Here is a 26,252-nt window from a genome sequence, read left to right as displayed (position 1 = left end):
TCCTGAGTTCAAATGTGGCCTCACACTTACTAGCTGTATGACTCTAGGCAAATCACTTTACCCTGTTGGCCTCAGTTTCCTCATCTGTAAAATGAGCTGGAGAAGGAAATGGCCAAACTACTCCAGTATCTTTGCCAATAAAATCCCAAATATAGTCATGAAGAATTGGGCTCAACTGAACAACTCAAAGATGTTTCATTTGAGGAGTGGGGCAACATCATACATAACTGGAACAATAACCAATTTTGGTACAATGGACAGCTCCTATTTTGGAGTCAGAGGGTCTGGGTTTAAATCCCTGTTGTGATAACCACCACTTATATGTCTTTGGCCAAGTCCCTCAAGCTGTCTACTAATTTAGTAAATTGCATGTCAGTCGATTGCCCATCATCTCCTAGTTCCATCCCTCTGACTTGGGGTAACTTCTGTCAGGATAGAAGCTCCCTGAGGACAGGCATCAACTTGGTTTTTGTCCCTGCTCTGGCACACAGTAGGGCTTAATGATGCTTTTTCATTCACTCATTCATTTCATTCATTTACTGGGAAAGCTTGCTGCCCCCTTTTCTTAATTAAAAATAATAAAAGCTTAAAAAAGGATAAACCTTAAAAAAATAAAACCTCTCTCTAAAGCAGAGATTTTTCACCTGGGATATATATATACATATACATACATATATATATATATAATATTTGGATAATTGTATTTCCATGTAATTGTTTTCCTTGGTAATCCTATGAATGCATTTAGAAACACTCTGTAAATGGGTTTGTTTTGTTGCAGAAAAAGTTATAACCGTCCGTGCTCTAATGAGAAAAGACAAAGCCCTAAGTTGCTTTTCATTCCCCTGTGGCTCTGAGACTGGCTTTTTCTTTATTTTTGTGGCTCTCAATCAAAACAGACTCTCCAGTTCTACACTAATCATGCTTTTCTCCTTAGAAAATGACATGAGCTCCCCCAGGACAATTGGGAGCTAAGAATGCAGAGGACAACGCCTGGGCTTGGGTCTTGGCAATCTGGTCCATTCCTCCACGGTCCCATTTTATGAACCAGCCTCAGAGCTCATTAAGGAAATAGCTCGGACACTGGAACAGGCTGTATTGTCCTAAGGGACCACGCAAGAAGTGAGTGTTTCTTCCCCTCCCTCCCCCAATTCCTCTGAAGGATTGAGAGTGTTTATTCACACTCACGCCAGAGGGCTATTGTTAGCAGAGTTGCTGTCATGCCTTTTTCCAGTCTCCCATTTGTTGATACACCACCACCCTCCCCATTAAAAATCTGTGTGGGGAGGAGGAAGAGGAGAACCTTAGAGACGGAGATGCCTAAAATTCTCTCTCTCACCCTTCAGTAATGATGCCTGATAATGCACCACAGAGCCCTGGGTTTGGATTCAGGAAGTTTCATCTTTATGAGTTCAAATCTGGCCTCAGACATTTACTAACTGTATGACCCTGGGAAGTCACTGAACCCTATTTGCCTCAGTTTCCTCATCTGTAAAATGAGCTGGAGGAGTCAATGGCAAAACACTCCAGTATCATTGCCAAGAAAATGCCAAATGGGGTCACAAAGAGTCAAATGGGACTGAAATAACTGAACAGCAGTGCACCATTGGAAATAATCATTCCTTTAGATTTTACAGAGTCCCCACTGATAACATAACTGCTCTGAGGAGAAGGAAGACATCTTCCACCGCTATCAGTCAATAAATGATCAGATTTCAGGTTCTTTAAGAAATAAGGAAAAAGTTCAGGCACCTGGAGTGCAGGGAGCGGCGTGGGGGGTAAGGGGGTTGTAGTAGAACTGAGCTGTAGCCCTTTTCTAGATCTTATTTACCTTCCCTAGGCCCCTCTTTTTTCCCCCTGGCTAACTGTGTTAGCTCTGGCTAGTTCAACTTCTCCAACAACATGGTCATAGGCCAATGGTCATCAGTCGAGACTCTGGGAGAGAGGGGATTGCAACTTTCCTACTTTAAATCCTGCTGCCTGGGTTTTCTGTGATTAATTAGGGGAGGATGCAAAACCCCATCTTTCCATGTGGGATGGGGAAGGGACCCAGATTATAATTCATTGGCATAGAAAACTCCTGGGTTGGTAAATTTTCTATAGAGCACTGACAGAGCGTAGTACATGACCAACAAGGTCACACAGTTACTGTGTATCAGAGGGAGTACTCGAACCCAGGTCTTTCTGACTCTGAGGCTGACTCTCTGGCCTTTCCCCCACACTGCCTTTCAGGTATCTTGTCTATATCCCTAATAATATATATATATAATTATATGTATACATATATGTATATATATTATGTCTCCCTTTTGAAAGCTAACTTCTCGAGAACAAGGATAATTTTGATTCTTGTGTACCCCCAGTGCCTAGTACTTCGTAAGTGCTTATTACATACTTGTTGGTTGATTAAGGTTGGGTTACATGGAAGGGGACTTTGTACATATAGGTAGGTCTGGGCTGTAGACTGGTCTTCTCTCCATTTTTCCCACATGACATTTCCATCTCCCATCTCCCATCATCTCCTATCTCCCATCATCTCTCATCATCTCCCATCATTTCCCATCATCTCCCTCCCATCTCTCAGATTTTCCACTGGTCATCCCACATGCCTGGGGTGCCTCCCCTTTTTGTATGTACTGTGCATCGTAGAGTCCCTCTCTTCCATTAAAATCAAGCTCAACTATCATCTTTGGCATGAAGTCCTTCCTGTTCCCTTCAGCAGCTGGTGCCCTCCCCCTTCCAAACTGCCTAATATGGAACCATTTGTATACATTTGCATTTATGCCCTCTTTACTCTGTATCTATTTGCATAGTCCTTCCTGTCTCCCCCATTAGAAAGGTGGCTTCATTCTTTGCACTTGTGACCCCAGTGCTAACTCAGAGCCTGGCATAGATAAGAATCGATATCTGTTGTTAGACTGATTGAATGATTGATGTCCCATGGGACTCCCAGTGACCCAATAGGGTACCAGAAGACCTAGGCCACTCAAACCCGTCTCCTTCATGTGGTCTTTTCTAAAACCTACTCCCTCAACTGGGAGTCCCTCCCCACTCTTTTTCATGTTACTTTGTATCGACTTTGTATATAGAAAGTAAACCCTTTGAGGGCAGGGACTCCTTTATTTTTGTCTCTGTACCTTTGTGGTACAGAGAATCTGTGGTACTGTGAATCTGCCTGACTCAAGGCCCAGTATTCTACCCACTGTGCCACCTAGCTGCCCCTGTGTAAATTAAGGCTTAATTTAATTGATTATAGTGGGGAATTAGAGCCTCTGCCCCAAGGGAGCCAGTCTTTGGTCTGACTGGGGAGACACAGGTGCGTGTCCCCTCCCCACCTCCCTGGTCTGATAAAGTAGGAGAAAGAAATAGGGATTTGGCTACACCTGAATATCTTGTGGAAGGGGTCTCTATGTAGTGACTTGAACTAGGTAGGGTTAGGCAGGGCTTTCCTCCAGTTTCCTAGAGGAAGCTAAAGATTTAAGCCACTTTTCCATATCAGGGATGACTACTTCTGAGAACAGCAGGACATTAAGGAGGGGGAACAGAATGAACAAAGATGGTAGATGAGAATGGACTACCGGTATATAGGCCTGGAGGAGGAGGAGGATGCAGTGAAACAGGCTGGGCCGCAGACAATACCCGATGGAAGTAGCCTTATTTACCTTCTTTGTCTGCCCTTGGTCTGAAGGAGATCTGGGCCTGCGTTAACTCCCTCATCTCTCCCTGGCAAAAATAAAAGCCAGCTGGGCTACTCTCCCTAAATTAGTGATCCTGGAGGTAACTGGAGATTAGGGCTGCAGGGGAAGCTGGGGAGGCCTGAGCAGGGAGCCATGACCCCTCACCCACTTGGGCCCCTTAGTCCTTGAGACCTTTGCCATACCTGTTCTGTTGGGCTCAGCAGTTTGGGGGCTCTGCCTTCCCCTCCCTCCTGGTGGTCTGTCAGTCAGATCAGAAACCCTTTCCCAGGATTTCCAGATGATAAGAAGATCTTAGCTTTATAGATTAAGAATTGTAAGGGACTTCAGAGACTATCTCATCCAAACTTCACTTTTATAGGAAGGGAAACTGAGGCCTGGGGGAGGCCTCCCACATGAAATCTCACAGAGAGAATTCCAAACCGTATCTTCTACTGAGAGGAAAGAGAGAGTGAGAAAGACCCAAAAAGGATAAATTTCCCATCTGTGGATATTTATGAGCCATAGGTGATTCATTCACAGAGTGCCTTGAATTTAGGGGAACCATCTTTGGGGGACTCACTCTTGAGTTAGGAGATATCTCTAGGTCCTATAAAGACAAATGTAATGACTCTGAAATAACTTTTTTGCAATACTTTAAAGGATTATACAGCCCTTTCCTTAAAACAACTATGAGGTACAACAATTATTATCCCCATTTTACATATGAAGAAACTGAGGCACAAAGAAAGGCAATAATTAATCCCTGATCACTCAATTAATAAATGCACAAAGTGGGATTTCAACTGAGATCCCCATACTCCAAGTCCAACATTCTTGAGCAGAGCCTAGAAGGAGCAGGAGGAAAAACACTAAGATAAAATTCTTCTTGGTTTCATCCCAGGTCACACTTCCCCTGATCTTAGGGAACCTTCTCCTGTATTCATTGTGCAGTTTGTATATCGTTAGACCCTTACTTCCCTCCTTATTAGTCAGCCTTCGACTTTTTCCTCTGTCCAAGGTTTAAGAGTCCCTCAGTTGTGACAGAAATTTTTATGGAGGAGCCTAGAAAAGGTGAAAATCATCCACACTTGGAGGCAATGGCACAGTTCTCTCTTGGCCAAGATATAACAAATGATTATGGTAACTGGGGCAACGAATATGAAACGATGTTCTTAAATCAATCTTTTAAGATAAATTTAGTAGAGTGTGGGATGGAAATGGGGAGAGAAGTCCCTGGACCTTAGCCTAGGATACAGCCCTCTAGTGATGGTGGGGAGACAGATCAGAAAGAGACCAGTGCTGGCATATTGTTGCTTGTTCATTGTACCTGCTGAAGTACATGGGCTTTTAGAAGTGCCCTCTGAATTTCTGCCCCTCTGAAGCAAAGCCCCAGTGGCTTGCCCTAGTTACAGCACTGCTTCCTGGCTCCTAGTCCCAAATGCTGGAACCCTGCTGAGTTCCAGAAGTCCATTCTCTCCTCCCCCTTCTGATGTCTTCCCCTGTCTGTTCCAGCCTGTCTGGGAACACTGCCCCATAAAAGCTATAAAACTAGACTGAGTCATTTTTCCATTTTGTGAGCCCTGACTTCTGCCTTTGGAATTGGCGTGGAAGGAGGGAAAAGAAGCGTTATGCAAAACTAGCGAGGAGCTTCTCTGTCACCTTTTGTTCCCCTGGCTTGACTCAGCGGGTGTTGCTCTGGCTCTAGGTCCTCAAACTGGATAGAGACAGCTTACCCTATTTTCTTGAGAAAATGAAGAAAGAGACCACAATAGCCAAGCTGGGTCCTCTGTGGAACAGACAAAAGGGTCTCCTAGCCTCCTGAAGGCAGAAGGGCTGGCCTGATGTCCCCCCCTTCCCAGGGCTCAGCTGGCCCACTTTCCATCCAGAGTCTAGCTTTAGGCAGGCCAGTCTCCCTTCTTTCCTGGGCTCCAAGTCCCAAGTCCTTCTTCCTTTGGGAATGTCAGGGATCATAGAATGGTCCTTAGAGTCATCAAGCCCAAGTTCTGTGTTTTATAAATGAAGAAACTGACACCCAGAGAGGCTGAATGATCTGCACTGAGTTACTGTCTGAGGTCACACAGGTAGGTAATATCAGGAGTGGGATTTGAAACCAGGTCCTTTTCAACCAGAGCCAATACTCTGCCTACTGATCTACAGGATGCTATTGGTTCTTTCATTGCATATATTTCCTGGTTTTCCACCTGGACTGTGAGCCTCTTGAGGAGGGCAGTGTCCATGTCTCTGATTCCAAACCTCATAGCACAAAACGTAGGCTGGTCATGTGGCTGATGGTTAGTAAGGCCTCATCCTCCAGGAAGCCCTTCCAGCCCACCAAGCCCATTCATTCTTCTAAACCCTCTCAATTCCTAGGATCATAGGACTGGAGTCAGAAGGGACCTTAGGGGATATCCTGTCCAGCTCTCACCCCTTTATTTTACACAAGAGGAGCTGAGGCCAGGGAGGGTCAAGGTCACACATATCTGTGTACAGAGCACAGGGCATGGGTCATCGGGTCAAGAAGTCCTGGGTTCAAATGTCCCCTTTGGATACTTCCCAAGGATGTGACTCTGGCCAAGCAGTTTCACCTCTCTGTTCCTCAGTTTCCTCATTTGTAAAATAAGGAACTGACTCTATGGCTTCCAGGGTCCTTTCTAGCTTCACTCAACTCAATTCAGTCCAATAAACATGAAGCGGCTGTTACATGTGAGACCCCGTCCTGGACTCTGGAGGAGACAAACTCAGAAAGGATGTAGTTAACCTCAAGGGGTGTAGTATTTAATCAGAGGGATATAGCAAGTATAGAAGAGTGTACAAGTTAAGATGGGATAGGATTGACTTTGAAGGAGGAGCTCTCACTTTCAGCTGGTTGGGAGGGGAGAGGGGACATGGTCTAAGGAAGGACCCATGAAGAAGGTGGCACCTGAGTGTCAGCTGGAAGGAAGAGGGCATGGGGAGGGTCTAAGGTTTGGGATGGGAAGAGACCTTAGAGTCCATTGAGTCCAATTCCTTCATTTTACAAGTGAAGAAACTGAGGTTAAAGGAGATGATAGTCACAAGGATAGCAAGGGGCAGGGGCAAGATTTGAACCCAAGTCCTTGGACCTTAGAAGCAGAGTTCTTTCCCTGTATCCTGATGACAGAGGGTCAATCAGACTCCTAGTCTTTACTGTCCATGAGAGAACACTTGGGCCAAGGTTCTTGTTTGCCCCATAGGGAATTCTGGGAGATGCTGAACTGCCTAGTCCTTGTCCTGTGACCTTCCCTCCCCTGTGTTCATAGTTTTCACTTTTCTGGGTGTGAGCTCCCTGAAGATACAGCGTGCTTAGCCCTGTGGGAGCTTCTGAAGAATCCCAGATCCTCTCTCTCTCTCTCTCTCTTTCTCTCTCTCTCTCTCTGTCTTTCATTCTCTGTCTCTGTCTGTCTCTCTATCCCTCTCTGTATGTCTCTGTCTGTCTGTCTCAACCCCAACAAAGGGTTGGCTGAGTAACCTCCGTCTAAAGACCTCCCTTGCCAAGGAGCCCACCACCTCCCAGGGCAGCCCATTGCACAGCTGGACAGTTCTCATCCATGGTTAAAAAGTCTTTCTTGATCTCCAGCCTTAATTGAAGCTGTAAAACTTTCCATCCACAGGTCCTCCTGGGGCCAGGCAGAATGAGTTCCAATTCTAGGTGACCTCCCTTCAAATACTTGAAGACAGTTGTCATGTCTCTCAACTCCCTTCCCTCCACCCCATCCCCCAGTCTTCTCTTCTTAGGCCCAGCACCCAGTTTCCTTTGACCATTCCTGCATGACCCAGTTTGAAGTCTCAATGGTCAAGGTCACAGTAACTCTTTGAGAGGGAAGTGAATAGTTGGAGGTGAGACAAGGTGAGTCTGGGTAGCACCCTATGCTATCAGCAGAGGCTGGGCCTTCTTCCCTCCTTCCTCCTCCTCCTCTCTCCCCAGACCCATGGATCATTGCAGCCGCCCAGACAGGTTCACAGGCATCAGTTCCCAGAGAGAAATTTGGCACAGCATTTCTGAGGCCATTGGAATAGAATGTGTTTACTTCATCCAATAAAAGAGTTACAAGGATTTAGAACTTCTTGGAGACAGATGTGGGGGAGGCAAACCCAAGCTGGAATCCTGCTTCCCTACCCAGATTGCTTATCTGTGGTTAAAGGATTAGATCTGATTTCAAGTGATCAAGAAATCCTACCTTCTCTAGGAAACATCCTGGTCAGTCCAGCTCTCAAAGACTAAGGTGGGAGGAGGGGGGTCTATAATAGAAACAGCCCCCCCCCCCAGCTAGCTACCCCCACAGAGTTGGCATAGTGGCTCAGGTCTTTGCTTGAACCTGTGGGTTTGGTTTGGTTTTGCATGCCAGGCTCAAGATAGACTGTTAAATGAACTCAGTAAACATTTGCTGTTTGTTTTGATCAGACAACAAGAGACTGAGGCTAGAGGTGGCATTTCATTCATCCCAAGGAGGTAAGAAGAGCAAAACTCCAGGTTTCCATACTCTGTAGATGGTGGTGGTGGTGGTGGTGGTGATGGTGTGTGTGTATGTGTATGTGTGTGTGTATGTGTGTGTGTGTGTGTGTGTGTGTATGTAAATGTAAAGGGCAGTGGCGGGGTGGGGATAGAACTGGAGATCTCAGAGGGAAAGCAGGTGCCTCAGGTCTCAGCCATAGGTGGTAGAGCCAGGATCTGAGGGATGGGGCAAGAGGAGTATCAGAGAAACTGAGCTCTAAAACCAACTCTGCAGTTGTAACTTTGAGTATCTTCACCACTCCTGGCCTCAGTTTCCTTACATGTAAAATGAGGGCATTGAACTACACAGCCTTGAAAGTCCCTTATTGCTTTAGACCCATGATCTTATGAGTCAAAGTGCCTTTCTGACCTGGAGCAAGGTCCCTTTCTGGGCCTCAGTTCCCTTGTCTGTAAAATGAGATGACTTCTGCGTTCCCTTCTAGGGATGATCCCTAGGCCCACAAATTGAGAGCTGGAAGGGACCACAGAGGCAACTCCTTCCTTGTAATGAAGAGAGGTTCAGTGACCACTCTAAAGTCGAACATGGCAGAACTAAGGATTGATTCTGGGTGCACTGACCCCAGGCCTGGCTCTGCATGGCCTTGCCCCTAGGAAGCTTTCTGACTCTCTGGGGTCACGAGGATGAAGAAGTCCTGGGGGTGTGGAGGTTCCAGCAGATGGGAAGCTGGGCCTGGAGTCAGGAGAGTCAGAAGGTGATCAGGACTGGGGTGGGGAGTGGGAGAGGAACAAGATGTCGTGGAGTGAGGCAGCTGTGTTCACGCTCTCAGAGAATCCTCAGCTTCTCCCAGCATCAGGTGAACTGTAGGTGTGGTGAGTGTTGTATTTCCTCACTTGAACGGAGTCTTCTGGCCTGGAGATCTCCTTGGTCCCACAAATGTCAAAGCTGTCAGAAACCAAGACAGAGAGAGAGAAAGAAACACAGAGACACACATAGAAATAGAAAGAGAGAGAGAAAATGAGAGAGAGAGAGAGAGAGAGAGATGCAGGGAGGGAGACATACACAGACACAGACAGAGACACAGAGACAGAGAGAGACAGAGTTAAATGTCTGGGCCATTCCCAAGGGCACCATCCCCATTTCACAGGGAACCAAGGCATTTTGGCAAGGCTGTACTAAAAAATGGAGAAGTCATTCTTTATGGTGAAGCTGAAGTGTAGTGGTCCATAGAGCAGTGGACCTGAAATCATTCATATCTGGGTTCAAACATTAGCTCAGACACTTTTATGCTTGGCTACCCTGGACAAGTTGCTTAAACTCTCTTAGCCTCAGTTTCTCATCAGTAAAATGAACATAATAACGTCACTTGTTATTTGCTGTTTGGTTGTGAGGAGCGTTTGAGATGGTAATAGCTAGCATTTACATAGCGCTCTTAATTTTGCAAAGTGCTCTACATAATTTGTCTCACTTGATCCTCACAACCAGTCTGGGAGGTAGGTGCTCTTATTATTTTTGCAGGTGAGGGAATTGAGGCTGAGAGAGGCTAAGGGACTTGCTCAGGGTCACCCATCTAGTAAGCACCTAAGGCAGGATTTGAAGTTGGGTCTTCTGACTCAGCCCTGCACTGCCCAACTGCCTACACAATAGAAGACTCGTGCAGTCTCAGCAAGCCCTGAGGCACCATACAAATGCTACACTGGCTGCCGAGCTAGTTCAACCTTGCATGACATCTTGACTGGACAGTTGGGCTGGGCTGATCCTCCTCCAGTCTCCCTACAGAAAGCATTCCACTAAATCAGAGGAACATCCTGCTCCCTCATATGTGCCCCCATGAACTCCAATGTACTGGAGCTCCCACTTACCAGCTGGGGCATGTCCTTTCACATCTCTGGACCTCAGTTTCCTCTACTGTAAAATGAGGAACTTGAATTAGATGGTCCCAAGGACCCTTCCAATTCTAGATCAACAATCTTATGATCTCTCTGTTTTCCTAGCTGTAGAATCAGGGGGTTGGACAAGACTGCACAGTCTCACTCTGGACCTATCATCCTATGTTCTTCAATCTGGTATTCAAAGCCCTTTACCTCAACTGGTTCTGTCTCCCTGGGTTTTCAGGCCTTCAGCATGAGAATCCTTGGTTTTAGCTAAGTTGTTGCCATTGGTCTCGACACTAGGTGGTGCAATAGTGCATAGAGTACTAGTCCTGGAATCAGGAAGACTGTCTTCATAAGCTCAAATTTGACCTCAGATACTTACTAGCTGTGTGACCCTGGGCAAGTCACTTCACCCTGTTTACCTCAGTTCCCTCATCCGTAAAATGAGCTGGAGAAGAAACTGGCAAACCACTCCAGTATCTCTGCCAAGAAAACACCAAATGGAGTCCAATAGAGAGTTGGATATGACTACAAACTACTGGACAGCACTGTTCTGGGAATACTCTAGGCTCAATTCCTCCCTTTGCCCAAATTCTTTCTTCCACCTGGGAAATCCAATGAAATAGTGTACACACATAAAGAGCTTTGTACAGCTTAAAGTATGGTCATAATAAGAATACAAGGCTAGATTCAAACTCAGGTTTTCTGACCCCAAACTTAGCACTTTAACCACTGTACCACTCAATTTTCTAGATGAGAGAAGAGCCCTGGCCCTAGAATCAGAGAATGTGGCTTCAAATCGTACTTCTGCCACTATCTCTGTGATCTTGGGTAAGTCAGGTGAGTTTGGTACCTCAGTTTCTTAGACTGTAAAATGTGGGGGCAAATGACTTTTGAGTGGTCTCCTCCAGCTCTAGACGTATGTGCCAATGAGCCAGAGTCACAGGGAGCATTAGAAGAAGATGTTGACAAAGTGGAGAGAAAGACAGCTTTGGACTCAGGGACATCTGGCTCCAGGTCCCACCTGAGATTACATTGGCTATACAGGATTCTGGGAAGGTCCTTTAACCTCCCAGTGCCCCAGACAACTCTTTCAGATTGTTGCTTGTGAATAAGGTGTCAATATATATTGATGGAGGGAGTTTCCTCACTAGGACATCTCTATGCCAATAAAATTATAGGTCCCATCAAATATAATAACAACAAGTCTCAGAGTTATGATAGAGTGTAGGGTGCTTGGATTGTTATTCACTCATTCAGTCATGTCTGACTCTTCATGACCCCATGGACCACAGCATGCCAAACTCTTCTATCCTCCACTATCTCTTGACTTCTGTCTACACTCATGTTTGTTATTTCCATGACACTATCTATCCATCTCATCCTCTGCCATCCCCTTTTCCTTTTCCTTTACTCTTTCCTGATATCAGGGTCTTTTCCAATGAGTCCCCTCTTCGTATTATATGGCCAAAGTATTTAAGCTTTAGCTTTAGTATTTGACTTCCCAGTCAATCATCTGAATTAATTTCTTGAAGTATTAACTGATTTGATCTCCTTGCTATCCAAGGGACTCTCAAAAGTCTTCTCCAGTATCACAATCAGAAAGCATCGATTCTGTGGTGCTTCTCTTTCCTTAGAGCCATTCATTGCTACTGGAGAAACCATAGCTTTGCCATGTGGACCTTTGTTAGCAAGGCGATGTCTTTTAGTCTGCTGTCCAGCTTTGCCATAGCTTTCCTTCTCAGGAGCAAGCGTGTTTTTTTTTTTTAAATTTCAGGGGTGTAGTCACCATCTATAGTGATCTTTAAGGCCAGAATATAAAATCTGCCCCTGCTTCTATTTGTTCCTCCTCTATTTGTCAGGAATCGAGTTGCTAAGGTCTTAGTTTATTGATATTAAACTTCAAGTCAGCTTTTACACTCTCCTCTTTTACCTCACCAAGAGGTTTCCTAATTCATCTTCACTCTTTGCCATCAATGTGGTATCATCTGCATGTCTGAGATTGATGATATTTCTCCCAGCAACTTCTGAGGATTGTGGCACTTTCTTTCCTCCCTTCATCCCTTGGTGACCCTATTGGGTCTAGGGAAAGATGTTTCGGAGGTCATGATCGAGGAGAGCACCCAGACCAAGGTAGGGTTAGTTAAGAGGTGGCCCTGTGCTTTCCCTTCTTTGCAAATAATCAATCAATAAACATTCATTGAGTGCCTGTTATGTGCTAGGCAATTGTCCGTACCCTCAAGAAACTTACAATCTAATAGGAGAGGTGGGGGCTAGGTGTGTGGAACGTGGCATACAATGTTAATTTTGCTGAACTGTTTTTGGTTTCCTCTTTTTTATTCTTTGTTACACAAAATGGCTCTTGAGAAGGGAAATGTAAGTAACATAAAATCAAAGAGATCAAAGGATCACAGCCTGAGAAGTGGAGGGGACCTCGGAGGCCAACTCAGTCAATCCATCATTTTCACATGAGGAAACTGAAACCCAAAAGGAAGATGGCACCCAAATCCACACATATGGGAAATGGCAAAGCTTTGGTTTGAGCTCAGGTTCTGCGATTTCCACTTTAGTGCTCCCAACCCAAACGTCCGACTATGACATGCTGTCAATAATTTTTTAAAGGAACAGTCTTGGTTTTACCCCCATTTCCATTTGTCTGCCTCTATTTCTCTCTAAGTCTCTCATTTCACATACACACACACACACACACACACACTCACACACACACACTCACACACTCAGGACTAGCTCCTTCCCCCACCTGCCTTGACACTCTGGCACCTTTGGGGGCAGCTCGCCATGTGTAGACAAGCAGGACCACAGAACTTACCACGTGTAGACAAGCAGGGCCACAAGCGCAAGGAACAGGAGACCAAGTAGTATGGACAGGATTACTATGATGACAATGGTCCCCACGCTCTTGTGGGCACGAGACTCGGAGAGCTGCACCGCTGTGGCATCAGGAAGGGAAGAGCAATGAAAGGATTATCATTTGTTTAAAGAATGAGGAGGGGGTCAAAGGGGACCACCATCTTCCTAATCTTCCAATTTCTTGGGCCCCCCTTTTAGGTTCCCTTGGTTTCCTAAGTCCCTGGAATACCCTTTTCAGACTGCCCCCTTGGAGTTCCCCCTACCCACTCCAGTCCCCAGTTTCGAACACTAGCAGAGGTCACATCGTTGAGGATGTCTCTGGATGGAATAGTTACGTTTTGTCAGGGTGATGTCCTCGGACCACTTCGTTTCTGCCACCGGGCCATTGTCGTTCATCACCAAGAACTTCACCCTGAATGGGAAGGACAGTGGAGGAGCCTCAGAGAGGAGCCACCCTGTTCTCCAAACTGGGATTGTCAGAGTCAATGCCACTTCTGAGGTGCCCCATCAATCAACTGGGTGTGTGTCTCTGGGGCCAGCCATTGAGCTATGGCACAGGGGAAGGAGGAGACTGATGCCCTAGGGTATGAGGGTCAGTTGGTCAGAACAATAACCCAGGTGGCCCTTCCCTTGTAAGGAGACTGGGTTGGTTCATGCTCTTTTGCACACACCAGGTCACAGTCACTGAGTCCAGGAAGCCCAAAGTAAAGAAGGAAGGATGGAAGGAAGGAAGGGAGGGAGGGAGGGAGAGAAGGGAAGGAGCAATTATGAAGTGCCTACTATGTGCCCAGCACTGCACTAAGCAATTTATAAATAGGGTTTCATTTGCTCCTCACAACGACCCTATGATAAAGTGCTACTGCTATCCTTATTTTACAGTCAAGTAAATGAGGCAGACAGAGGCTAAGACAGAGGTTCACAAGGCTAGTAAATGGCTGAGGCTGGATTGGAACTCAGGCCTTCCTGACTCTAGGCTCAGAGCTCTATCTACTACAGAATCTCGAGTTAGGAGGGGCCTCTGAGCTTGTCCAGCCTAGATTGTCTGAGCAGAAACCCCCTCCCCCTCCATAATGTCCCCGATAAATGGTCCTTCACCTTCTATTTGGAGATCTCTGAAAACATCTTCCTTAAATTGAGCCAGATTCAATGACCCTGTTGCTTCCCTGGCCTTGGTCCTGGTCCCTGCCCTCAGGAGTAGACTTAACAGAAAGGATGTCCAACATTTGCTCAGGACTCCCTGTTATAGCCAACATCTGGTTGTGAACCCAGTCAAGCTGCCAGCTCTCATGGGCAGAGACTACATTTCATGTCAGGAATTAGCGTTGGCCTGAGAACCTCATTTGCTGGAGCAGAGTCTCTGGACTACATCCTCCAGAAGCCTGTACAGGGAACCAGAATGTAGGCAGGATTCCCCAGAGCAGGACATTTTTCAAAGCACTTGAGGAGGAAGGAGCTTTGATAGGAAGTACAGAAATACAGATGGAAAAATGATAGAAGATCAAAGACAGGATGGGAACAGGATCAGAGGCTTGAGGGAGGATGTGAGAGCCCACCAGGGGAAGCCAGTCCTGGCAGGGGTTGGGGCAGGCAAGAGAAGCAGTTGTCTAGACCTATACTTGATCATATTCACTGGGCTTTGAGCCAAAAGAAAAGAAGGAAGACACTATCTGTTGGTCCTTCCATTCCCCTGGGGTTGGAGAGGCAGTCATCCATCAATGGTGTTCTATAGTGCCTGCTCTGAGTAACTGACCCATCCTCCTTCTGCTGTGTACAAGATACCAATGACTAAGGCTGTTTAATGTTCCTTGGGGGACCCATTGTGGGGCTGGGCTGGGGAAATAGAAGGTAGCCATTTGGGAATGGGTGCCAGGGGTGTCAAGTGCTGATTTAATCCTCTGTTATTACCTCTTATTCTATTTCATGAATGACAACACATTTAATTTATAGTCATTTGATTGCTTTAGTAAGAGGCATCAGTGGGGATTCATGATCAGTAGCTTTAAATTGGTAACTACCCCCAACAGAACCTGGAGCCTGGGGATGCTGAGGTGTAAGTCATCTTTAGATATGGGTATCCTCACCATCTGTACCTCCTTTCAACATGGGAGAGCTTTTGTGAAAGCAAACTTGACATGCTGCGAAGCTCCTGCAGGCAAGAGTCAACAGCACAGGGTTTGGAGTCATTATGGACCCAATGTGTAAGCTTCTAGAGGATATGGTTTGGATGACCTGCCCCAGTGAATGAGGCCTACAATTATATAGCACTAACAAGTCTATGTTGACACAAGGTGCCTCGCCCTCCACTAGACTGTATTGTGGGAGACAGAGAAGACATTGGTCCTCTCCTCTGGGACCTCCCCTTCTGGTGTGGGAGAGAGGACTCACATGTAAGAGAGCGAGACCTGACCCTGTAATGTGGAAAAGGGGTGAGACTTTCTCCATTTGGTCCCAGAGGGCAGAATTTGGAGGAATTGATGGCAGAGGGGCAGATATCAGATCAATGTCAGGAAAAAACTTAATCTAAGCTTCCTAAAAGGGATGTAGCAAGTGTCCATCACTGGAGGGCTTTGAGCAGAAGGGGCTTTTATCCAGAGTGTTACAGGAGGATACATATTCAAGTTTGGATTGCACCACACAGGCTCAGTCCCTCCCTGAGATCACAACTGTGGGTGCCCCCTGGGGTAACACGAATTCCATCCACTAAGATCACAGGATTACAAATTTAGAACCAAAAGGAGCCATAGAGGTCACCAAGACCTATGTTTGAAATGTCTCTGAGAAAGGCAAGATTGCCTTGGGCTAATGTAGTCAGGTTGCCCAGAAAACCCCAAATGAGGTCATGAAAAGTCAGACATGACTGAAACAACTGAAAAAGCATTGCACTCTAGGAAGGCTGCAGGGTGGAGGGAGGCTCTAAGGTGGGCTTTGAAGGTTACATGGCTAGGCTTTGGATACAAGGAGAGATGCACAGAGGTCAGAGGAAACTCCAGGCCAGGGGGTAGCGTGAGCCCAAGAACAGAGGCAGCTAGCTCCCTCATAACTTTGCCTAGTCCAGGGTTGACCCCTCAATGCAGGAATACACTAAAGATGGCTCATGGACCCAGGAGGTCAATCAATCAATAAACATCTATTAAGTGCCTACAATATGCCAGGCAGTGTGCTAAGTGCTGAAGATACAAAAAGAGGCAAAAAATAGTTGCTGCCCTCAAAGAGCTTAGAATCAAATGGGGAAGACAGCATGCAAATCAACGTACAAAGTGAACTGTAACCAGGAAAAATAGGAAACGATGAACAGAGGGACAGCCCCGGAATTGAGGGGCTGGAGAAGGCTTCCTGTAGAAGGTGGGATTTTTGTAAGGACTTAGTAGGGAAGTCAGTAGGGGGAGTGCAGGAGAGAGTGTTCCAGGACATGGGAGATAGCCAGAGAGAATGTCTGGAGCTGAGAGATAGAGAGCCAAAGGAACATAGCTGGAGAGCTGGAAGGGACCTTGGAAAGCCATTTAGGCTAAAATCTCCCATCCTCACCCCCCAGGGAGGGAAATAACTAACCTCAGATTTAATAATAATAGCTAGCATTTATGTAGTTCCTTCAGTTTTACAAAAACTGACATCCTATGACCCTGATTCCCAGTCTCTGTTGGTGAAGACCTTAGAGATAACAGACAGGCTGCTACAGTGGGAATACGCTCTGACTCTAGAGACAAAGGATATGGGTTCTATTACCTGTATGACTGAGGCAGTCATTTAATTTCTTAGGGCCTCATTTTCCAAATAAGGAGGTTTAGTCAATGACTCGATCTATGATGTTCAGATCACAGTATCATCCAGCACATGGGGGTGAGAGACTCCAGCTTTTCCAGCTCCCAGGCATATTAAGGGAGAATTCCCAAGGCTCCATGTGGAGCTTCTGGGAGAAGCAACATGGAGAGCATCCCATCTGACTTACCTGTAAGGTCCAGGACCTGGCAGGGGGGTGTTACACGAATTTACAGTACAATTGGTCTCATTGCCCACCCTGAGGATGCGGATATCTTGAGCATTTGTCTCATTGGAGTAGAGTGCCCGCCTGGCCCGGATAGTCATATAGTATTTCTTCTCTAGGAAAGCTGAAGCGTGGATTATGCCTTGGGGTGACTGGGGAGCTGTGAAGTTCTGGATGGCTGTGGAGTCCAAGAAGAGATTTTCAGAGCAGTTGACTCCTCAAGGACCAGGCCCAGAGATGTGGGAGGCAAAGCAACCTATCCTGTTCCTCCTAATTTAATCTCATGCTCAGTCCCAACTAATACCTTGGAGGCTTAGCCAGGGAAGAACCCACCCTGGGAATCGCTGTCCCACTTAGGACCAACTTTATACACGTATGCAACAAGTGACCAACTACATGCCAGGTGTGGCTAGAGAGCTTGTCTTATTGAAACTTTGGATCTCTCCCTGTGTGTCTGCTGCACGCAGTAGGTCCTTCATAGAATACCTACTCCCCCACTCTCCATCTCTGTAACTTTCCAGACCCTGGCTGCCGTCCCTACATGTGTTATCTATCTCCTTAGATTAAAAACTCATTGAGGGTGGAGAATTTCTTTCATTTTTGTTCTTATAGACCTAGCTTAGGACAGTACCTTGGTGAATAGTTAACTTTTTAATAAATGAATTTCTCATTCATTCATAAGGGGCAGGATTCTAGCGCTAAAGACCAGGATAGAACTGTTTATGTCTGTAAAAGCAGAATGTTGTGGATGTTTTTGCTGTTTATGGCTGTGGTTTCTTCAGAAACCCTCTCCCACAGCAGATCGCCACTTTTTTTCTTATAGGCTTAGGCCCAGGTGACTCAGGTGACTTTGCTAGAGTCATATAGACAGTCTGGTGAGATTTGAATATAGCTCTTCCAGACTCTTAGGCCATATACTACCACTCTCTACTTACAGTCTACAACAGGTTGCCTGGTTCTGCACATAGTAGGTGCTTTGCAAACACTTATTGAATTTAATTTGGCTTACACCAGCAGATCTGAGAAAAGGGAGTTGGGTTCGATGGGGGTGGGGATGGAACACAGAACCAGGGAATGGACAGGCATCATTGCCATAGACATTATCAAACCTAATCCCAACCCCAACCATGTAAAATCTTCCATTTCACAGAGGGGAACAGTGAGATCTTTTTAATCCCCTTTACCCCAAGATATTTACATGGACAGACATACCGTTGCTAAAGGCAACCACAAGCCATATGTCATCGGTGTCCTTGATGTTGGGGTTGTTGAATTGGCCATTGGGTTGATCAAGGGTAAAGGTAGAGCTGGTGATGCTCCCTTCCAAAGTCTTCCCAGTGAGGACTGGAGTGTAATTAATTTCTGGTGAATGACAAGGAGAAAAAAAAAAGAGAAAGTGAGAAAGAACAGGTCTTTGGGGTTAGCCAGACTGTAGCCCCGAATGGGGAAGAGTTCCTATCCCCTCAGGGAGCCCCTGATCTGATGAGGAGACACATGCTCAACTGGAAATGAGATAAGAAACCAATTAACTGTGGAGAGGCTGGCCTCAGAGTAAGGAGTCCTCGATTCAGTCCCTGCCTCTGACACATATCCATAATGTCACTGTGGGTAAGTCAGTGAATGTTTCGGTGACCTAAGTAACTTTCTAAGACCATGAGAGTTCCATCCAGCACTAATGAAACCACAGGAGCTGACCCAACTCACCAAACCATGTCTTAAATCGAAAAGCAAAGACCCCCAGCACTGATTGCCCAGACTAGATGGGATGACGCTGGGGAGTTTCAGCTAGGAGTTGGGAGACATGGAGCTGTCTTACAATGGATGAAGGGAGACACACCCAATCAAACCAGGAAGGGAGAAATGAGTTCTTTATGCAGAGACTGGGAAGTGTCAACTGGTGGAGCCAACACCCTTTACGCCAGACTGGTCAGGAACAATCCATGCCTGCTTACTCCTAGTCCACACCCTCCCAGCACCCAACCCTTCATTGACGGATGGTTGCCCTTTGAATGTCTGGGGAGCAAATGAACCAACGGGTGCCATTGCCTTTCTCTCTCCTCCTCCACCATTTGACCCACCCCAGGGTTATACCTTCTGGCTGAAAGTGAGGAACTAAGAAGGAGGACATTGGCCAGGTGGGGTATGGGAGAAGGCAAGGGCAGAGAGCATAATCTGGGAGTAGCACTGCCACTGAGTGGCTCAGAGACCTTGGGCAAGTTATTTTATTTCTTTGGGCCTTTATTTCCTCTTCTGTTTTGAGAGAAGAAAGGAAAATGAATTAGATGATTTTTAAGGTTGCCTTCAAGTTTAGAAATCCTCTGCTTCTATGAGAACTGTGTCTGGTCTGACTGGAGAGGAGAGCAGCAGTGGAAATAGGGAGAAGAAGAAAGTATGGTAACATTCTGGACCCTCTAATGAACAAGTCAGGTGCTGGTCTGAATAGGGTTCTTGAGAATCTCTTTGGTCTCGATTTCCCACCTGGGTGCAGACTGGGAGCATACACACCCTTCACTTTCCCATTCATTTTTTGTGCCCTCTCCCATACGCAACCACTGATGCCATAGCACAGGGCATTTTCTCCTCAGATCCTCTGCTTTACTTATTCCCTGTACAGCCAAGCCAGCCCTAGGAATACAGAGAAGAACAGCCTGGGCTCATTTGACAGGTGGGGAAACTGAGACTTGGAATGCTTCTTATGGATGTGGCACAGATTCTGCCATGCCACTGCAGAGGAGAGACACATTTGTGCATTAGAAGTCACTGAAGACTATAGCATAGATAATCCTCAAAAGAGGACCCTAGTGTGGTGCCCTGAGTTTCTTGAAGGCTTGGACTGGAAGATCTATAGGGTCTTTCTTAGCTCTTAGGGGGCATGTGGCTGATTCTTTACTATCAGAGGAGGGATTCCCCTCCAAGTCCCCTCTTGTGTTTGGGGCATTATAGGTCATCATTAGCAATCATTCACCAAGGCATAGTGGTATTGTGAAAAGATGGTTCAGAGGAAATGAATTCAAATGCTGCCTCTTTCACCTATGGAACCTTTCTCTTCTCTGGTCTTCAGTTCCTCACATGTAAAATGAGAGTCTTGGATGCGATGGCTCCTGAGGTCCCTTTCAGCTTTAAGCCTTTGAATATAATGTATGATGAGTCACTGAACTCAGATAATGACTAGTTTTTTCAACTGTAAAATTGTTAAGTGTGGCTTAAGGTAGATGGTACCCAGAGAGGCACTATGGTCCAGTGGAAAAATCCTCAGTTTAGAGTTAAGGACCTGGGTTTGATTCTCGATGGCTAATCCTTCCTGTGCTTCAATTTTTCACCTGTAGAATAAGGGAGAGTTGGGCTAAGGGTATCTGAGGTCCCCCTCCATCTCTAAATCTATGCTCTTAAGTCACTGAAATGCCTCTGGGACTCAATTTCCATATCTATAATACAAGGAGATTAGGATGATCAGGCTTTTAAGTTCCTGTAAAGTCTAAATCCTATGATTCCTGTTCTCAAAAACTCAAGTCTTAGGTAGAGAGAAATGCTAAATCCATTCTCAGATAGTTACTGAATTGGCTATTTCTGCTTAACCGCTTTTCTTAGTTATTAAGGAGGGTTCAATTCCAGATTGAAGGTGGAAGGTATTTCCACAAAATACTCTGATATACAAGCAAAAGGCATGAATAAAATTTTAAAAAATGCATCTGAGATTAAGTCCAGCACAGATTGATTGGAGCATTGAGACCATGAGAGGGAAAAGGAGCACAGTTAAAGACAGGAGGGAAGGTCTCTGGGGACCAGTTTCATCATCCTCGCAATCTTGCTTCAGGGGTCATTTCTGGATGTTCACTAAGGTCAGTATCATGTGTTGGGGAAGTGGGTGGGTCTGAAGGAATCAGCCTCTCCAGTACCCAAAGGACTTACTCAACCCCGCGTTCTCTAGAGTGGGACCCCCACGTCTGCTGGGAATGTATTGTGAAGTATCGTCTAGTAGGTATAGCCCAGCAACTGAGATGATCTTTCTCTGACCTAAAAGATGCCCAGAAAATCCAGGCCAGTTAACCCTTTTCTCCTCCAACATTCCCCCTAGGGCTCCAGAAAGAAAGATGCCTCCACCTTCCATCCCTCCATTCCTGACAAACTCACCCAGGCTGGCTTCAGTTGGGATTCCGGTCACTAGGAACAACAGTGGCAGTGAGAGCCATCCTTGGAAGAGCCCCATGATCCAGATGGATGGAATGCTAGAAGGTCCCTTCTGTGGAATGTCTGTGGCCCTTCAAGGGTGACAGTGTCTGAGCCAGGACACACTCTGGAGGAGAAATGTGCTCAGGAGATTCTGCGGTCCACCCAGAAGGTCCTCCCCTGACTGCCTCCTTCCCCATCATGCTGTGCTTCCCCCACTCCCACCCCCACCCCACCAAATGCACACACCCTGGGCCAGGGGAAGAGGACTCCAAACCAACTGGTAGGACGGGTTTTTAAGGAGAAACTAAACTTTAGAGTATTTTGTGGTGCCAGAGAGAGACCACAGTGATTGAGGAGAATCGTCATTGCATTCCACTACAAACAGATCTGGACTCCCATCTGCCCCCTTCCCTGGAACTCTCCACCTTGGACAACCATGCCAAATTGGGGTAGGGTCCAGGGGGCCCCACAAAACCCTCTTTGTCCCTAGATCTGAACAGTCTTTCTAAAGATAAGCCCCTGACCTCTGGAGAGAGACAGACAGTGCAGTTCAGTGAGTAGGCACATGGAGCTGAATGAGCAGATGGAAGTCTTCAGGACAGCCAAGGACCTTTGTTAATTCAACCATTGGATCATTCTAAAAACATTCATTAATGTGGAGTGTATAGAGGCATAGGAGTGAAGATCTGGGCCTGGAATGGTGATTTTAATGGGGAGAGCTCTCATATAAGGGCTGGCATTGGAGAGTCCCCTTTATAGATTTTTATTTCTCTTCTCTCAGCAGTATTTGCAGCATAATCACTCCTTTGGGAGGGGGGTCCTGCCTGGGATTGACTCCTTTTTGCTTAGAGGGTTTATCTTAATTATGTCTAGGAGTATGTCTATATATTTCTATCTATATCATATATATATTTCATTCATATATACATATAGATATATATGTATATATGAATGAAATACTGGAGTGATTTGCCATTTCCTTCTCTAGCTCATTTGACAAATGAGGAAACTGAGGCAAAGAGGGGAAAGCAACTTGCCCAGGGTCACACAGCTAGTAAGTGTCTGAGGCTGGATTTGAACTGAGGACTTCCTGACTCCAGGCCCAAATCCACTGTGCCACCTTGCTGACCCTGTCTCTGATTATAGGTTATCTTATTTATGGATATTTGTGCTTGCTTAGGAGTAGGATATTGACAGTTAAAGCCTTCTTTACTTTTGGAACTTCCAAATGGAACTGATATCTGATCTTCTGGTATCCCTTGCAGACCCATTTTAGAGATGAGGAAACTGAGGCTAAGAGACGGTAAGTGATTTGCCCAGGATCACATAGCTAGGAAGTATCTGAGGCAGGATTCAAACCTACATCTTCCTGTCTTTAAATCTAATATCTAATTCAAGGTGCCGTTTACCTGTGGTACTTTTGTGAAAATGCACCTGTCCCCGTGGCCAAGCGATGTATTTAACCTTATGGTTCCAGCTCCTTCTTCATTAGGACTGGTGAAGCCTGGCATGGGGCCCTGCAGAGAGGAGACATTGGGATCCATGCCCTTGGGGAGCAGAATTTTGGCAAATGCTCCTTTGGAAGCCCTGGGTCAGGTTTGTGGCTCATGCTCCTAGGGAGAGATGGTCTAGGAATGTGGGAAGTAGGGAGGAAAGAGCCAGACTTAGGTAGGAAGGCATTACAGTGGCCCAGAAAAACCCGAGGAGATGGTTGGCGAATGGATGGAAATGGAGTGACAGACAGCTATTATGTGCGTGTGTATGCATATGTGTGCGTGTGTGTGTGTGTGTGTGTGTGTGTGTGTGTGTGTGTGTGTGTGTGTGTGTGTGTGTGTGAAAGAGAGAGAGAGAAAGAGAGAGAGAGAGAACTTATTCCCTTGGGGGATGGGAGAAGGGTGTGGAAGGGCAGATATTAGCATAAAGATATATCAGACATTTTCTAGGGTTTTTGGCTTTTGGCCTCTCTGTGAATGCCAGAGAGACTGTCCCCAGGCAGTCAGATCTAGAGATTGAAGGGTCTTCATAAGCTATCCAGGCCAGCCTCTTCATTTCACAGATGAGGAAACTGAGGCCCAGGGAAGGTCAGTGACTTTCCCAGAGTTTCTCTGACTCCAGAGCCAGTACTATGTTGTTTTCAATGCACTGACTAACTCCCTCCCGCTGCTCCGGCAGGGGAGAAGTTCTTTTGGGAAAGCTCTGCAAATACTTTGGAGTCCAAGCCTGTGCTTTGTGTCTGGGCCAGGGCTGGGTGTATATACCCTTATTCACCCCTTGAGTCTTCCCTCTCCTCCCTCCCCCAGCGAACAAGGGCACCAATTACTGTTAGGTGAATGAATTGATGAAGGTGAAAGGAGCTGAAATGGAGAGTCAAATAAGGAAGAGGAGGGGGGCTGGCACGCTTAGTCATACTCTCCCATGGTCCCTCCTCTGAAATGGTCTTGCCTTGGTTGCCCCCACCCCTTTCCCCAGTCACCAAATGTCTGAGGTTCTTCGATTCTTTCCCAGGTGGGTGTGCACATTGTTTTCCCCACCACAAGCCCAGGCAGTTCCTGTGGCATGAAAAAAATTAATGTAATCTTATTCACATTATTCATAGAGCTCTAGAGGCAAGAGTTCCTCCCTACTCAAGCACTGGTCAGTGGATTCCGGATCCAGAGCTGGAAGGGACCTCAGATGCCATCTAGTTCAACTACATCATTTTACAGATGAAGAAACTGAGGCAAAAGAGGTTAAGCGACTTGTCCAAATTCACACAGCTAATAAGTTAAGATTTGAATTCAGATCTTCTGACTCCGAGTTTAGAATCCCATCCATTTCTCTGTACTGCCTCTGAAGGATGGTATTCACCTCAGTCTAAGAAGGACATGGATATGGAAGTCAATCACAGAAGGGCTACCAGGACCATGAGAAGACTGGAGCCCAGGCCAGGCAAGGATCAGTTGTTGTTGTTCAGTCATTTTTTTAGTCATGTCCAATTCTTTGTTATCTCACTGGGGTTTTCTTGGCAAAGATACTGGAGTAGTTTGCCATTTCCTTTTCCAGTGTCATTGCTTTCTTCATTTTACAGGTGAGGAAACTAAGGGAAACAGGGTTAAGTGACTTGCCCATGGTCATACAGCTAGTAAGTGTCTGAGGCAGGATTTGAACTCATGAAGTTGAGTCTTCTGACTCAATGTCAATGCCCTGTCCACTATGGTGCTCCCTAGCTTCCAAGACAAGGAACAGTTTAAAGGAGTTGGGGAGGTTGAGCCTAGAAAAAGAAAGTTTGTGGGGGAGGAGAGAGATGTAAAAATTGTTTCCTGATACTTGAAGCATTGTTTCATGGAAGAAGAATTCTTGTAGAGAGAACCTTGGATATGGAGTCAGAAAGGCCTGAGTTCAAATCTCAGCTCTCCCACTTACATCTGTGAGACCTTGTTCAGGTCCTTCACCTCGGCAAGCCTCAGTTTTCTCATCTGTACAATGAAGAGATTAAGCTAGATGGCCTGGGAGGCCCCTTTCAATTCTACGACCCTTTGACTCAGACTGCTTGACCCCAGGAGGAAGATCTCAGCATGATGACTGGAAGTTGCACGGGGCAGAGGTAGGCTCCTTATAAGTGTGAAGTCACTAACTGAGAAGTCCCAAAGTGGAATGGGACATCCTAGGAGGCAGTGAGATCTCCCTTCCTGGAGATCAGCTTAGCTTTAGGGCTGGAAGTCCAAGCCCTCATTTTATCAATGAGGAAGAAATGTACACCAAGAATGGTCATGTGACTTACTCAGGGGGACCCAGAGGCAGGCCTGAAAGCCAGTCTTCCAGACTCTGAAGGCATCTCTCTAAGGACTGGGCCAGTATTTGTAAAGCAAATGTAAATGTTTATCCCCCCACCCCGCTTCTCCTTCTCTCTTCAGATAATCAATCAATAAACATTTATTAAACACCTACTGTGTGCCAAAGACAATTACTGCTGTCATGGAGCTTATATTCTAATAGGGTGGGGGTGTCAAATTAAAGGCTTAGAAGAGACCTCCCTAGAAACCCTCTTCCCATGCTAACATTCTGTCTATGAGATTTTAGGGCAAGCTTACTGGTCCCTGAACCCTTCTTCCTTCCGCCCTCTCCTTCTGACCTCCCTGTAGGACATTGCCAACCATCTTGACCTATGTCTTACCACTGGACTCCAATGACTCTGGAGGAGAGAGTGGGGCCAATGACTCTGCCCAGCTCTGCCTCATTTAAATCCAATACACTTTGCAAGTCAAGACTTCCCCCTCCTGATGCCATTGGTCCTCTTTGAGAACACAGTAGGAACAGCACCCATCTGGTCTCCCTCAGCTGCAGGGTGTTTGCTTTCTTGGAGCTTCCCTGAAGTTCATTTCTTCTGTCTGGTCAGAAGATTTAGAGCTGGAAGGGATCTTAAGGGTTGTAGTCATAGGCTCCTAGAGCTTGACCTTGGAGGACAATTGGTACAACCCCTTCATTCGACAGATGAGTAAAATGAGGCTCAGGGACTTTGTCCAAAATCACACAGGGAGTAACCATCAAAGGTAAGATGGAAACTCATGTTCGATGACTCCACAGAGGGATCTCTCCACTCTCCCTTTCACTTTAGGTGGGTAGCACTAAAGAAGGCCCCTCCTCTTTCTTCTGCAGACTGACTATGTGTACTATGGGAAATTTGGCAGGTCTAGAAGGTCAGTCTATCCACCAATCAGTATTTGTTAAATACCTATTACACTCCAGGACTGTCCTAAGCACTGGGGATAGAAAGACAAAAACTAAACAATTCCTACCCTCAAGGAGCTTATATTCTTGTACTATATTAGGGGAGAAAATGATGAACTTATATCAATATGCAAAAATATTTAAAATAAATGCAAGATGATTTTTTTAGAGGGGGACGTTAACAGCTGGGGGGAGGTGGAAATCAGGGAAGGTCTCATGTATTTGGTGGTGGCACAACCAACTGAGGGATTTCCAAGAAGGAAAGTTGAGGGATGATACTACATATGATAATCCCTCTCCACTAATGGGTTTCTCTACTCTGGATTTGTGGCTTTGGTGACTAGGTCCAGTCCTGGGGAAGCATGGCCTCTTAAAACCAGTGCTATTTTCATACTTGGGCTGTTTTTATCCCTACCCTGGTGCTCAGGGGAAAATTACTTAAAGCTTAGATTTGACTCATGTCTAGGGTCCCTGAGCTCAATACAGTATGAATCAGGTATGG

At 46.1% G+C, this 26,252-nt stretch overlaps 1 protein-coding gene and 1 long non-coding RNA gene across 2 annotated transcripts; one reads left to right on the top strand and one right to left on the bottom strand.

Annotated features, from left to right (window-relative positions):
* Positions 1–7,691: 7,691 nt before the first annotated feature.
* Positions 7,692–21,252, bottom strand: LOC140525167 (uroplakin-3b-like protein 1). The gene is made up of 6 exons (XM_072640280.1): positions 21,005–21,252; positions 18,086–18,235; positions 16,838–17,051; positions 13,227–13,303; positions 12,851–12,971; positions 7,692–9,091 (listed from the first exon to the last, which is right to left on the bottom strand). The coding sequence occupies exons 1-6, from the start codon at positions 21,078–21,080 to the stop codon at positions 8,983–8,985; spliced, it is 747 nt and encodes a 248-aa protein (XP_072496381.1). The 5' UTR covers positions 21,081–21,252; the 3' UTR covers positions 7,692–8,982.
* Positions 18,742–24,966, top strand: LOC140525168 (uncharacterized). Its single transcript, XR_011973948.1, has 2 exons — positions 18,742–20,712; positions 20,949–24,966. It is a non-coding gene; the product is annotated as an uncharacterized lncRNA (long non-coding RNA).
* Positions 24,967–26,252: the final 1,286 nt, after the last annotated feature.

Source organism: Notamacropus eugenii, chromosome 2 (assembly GCF_028372415.1).
Source record: "Notamacropus eugenii isolate mMacEug1 chromosome 2, mMacEug1.pri_v2, whole genome shotgun sequence".
Taxonomy (NCBI): Eukaryota; Metazoa; Chordata; class Mammalia; order Diprotodontia; family Macropodidae; genus Notamacropus; species Notamacropus eugenii.
This window is presented reverse-complemented; position numbering and strand designations above follow the sequence as displayed.

Coding starts and splice junctions, on each gene's coding strand:
- LOC140525167 (XM_072640280.1), bottom strand. CDS start 21,080: ATGGGGCTCTTCCAAGGATGGCTCTCACTGCCACTGTTGTTCCTAGTG. Junction 13,304..16,837: donor CCAGGTCCTGGACCTTACAG/GTAAGTCAGATG, acceptor CTTCCCATTCAG/GGTGAAGTTCTTGGTGATGA. Junction 12,972..13,226: donor GGACATCACCCTGACAAAAC/GTAACTATTCCA, acceptor CTGATGCCACAG/CGGTGCAGCTCTCCGAGTCT.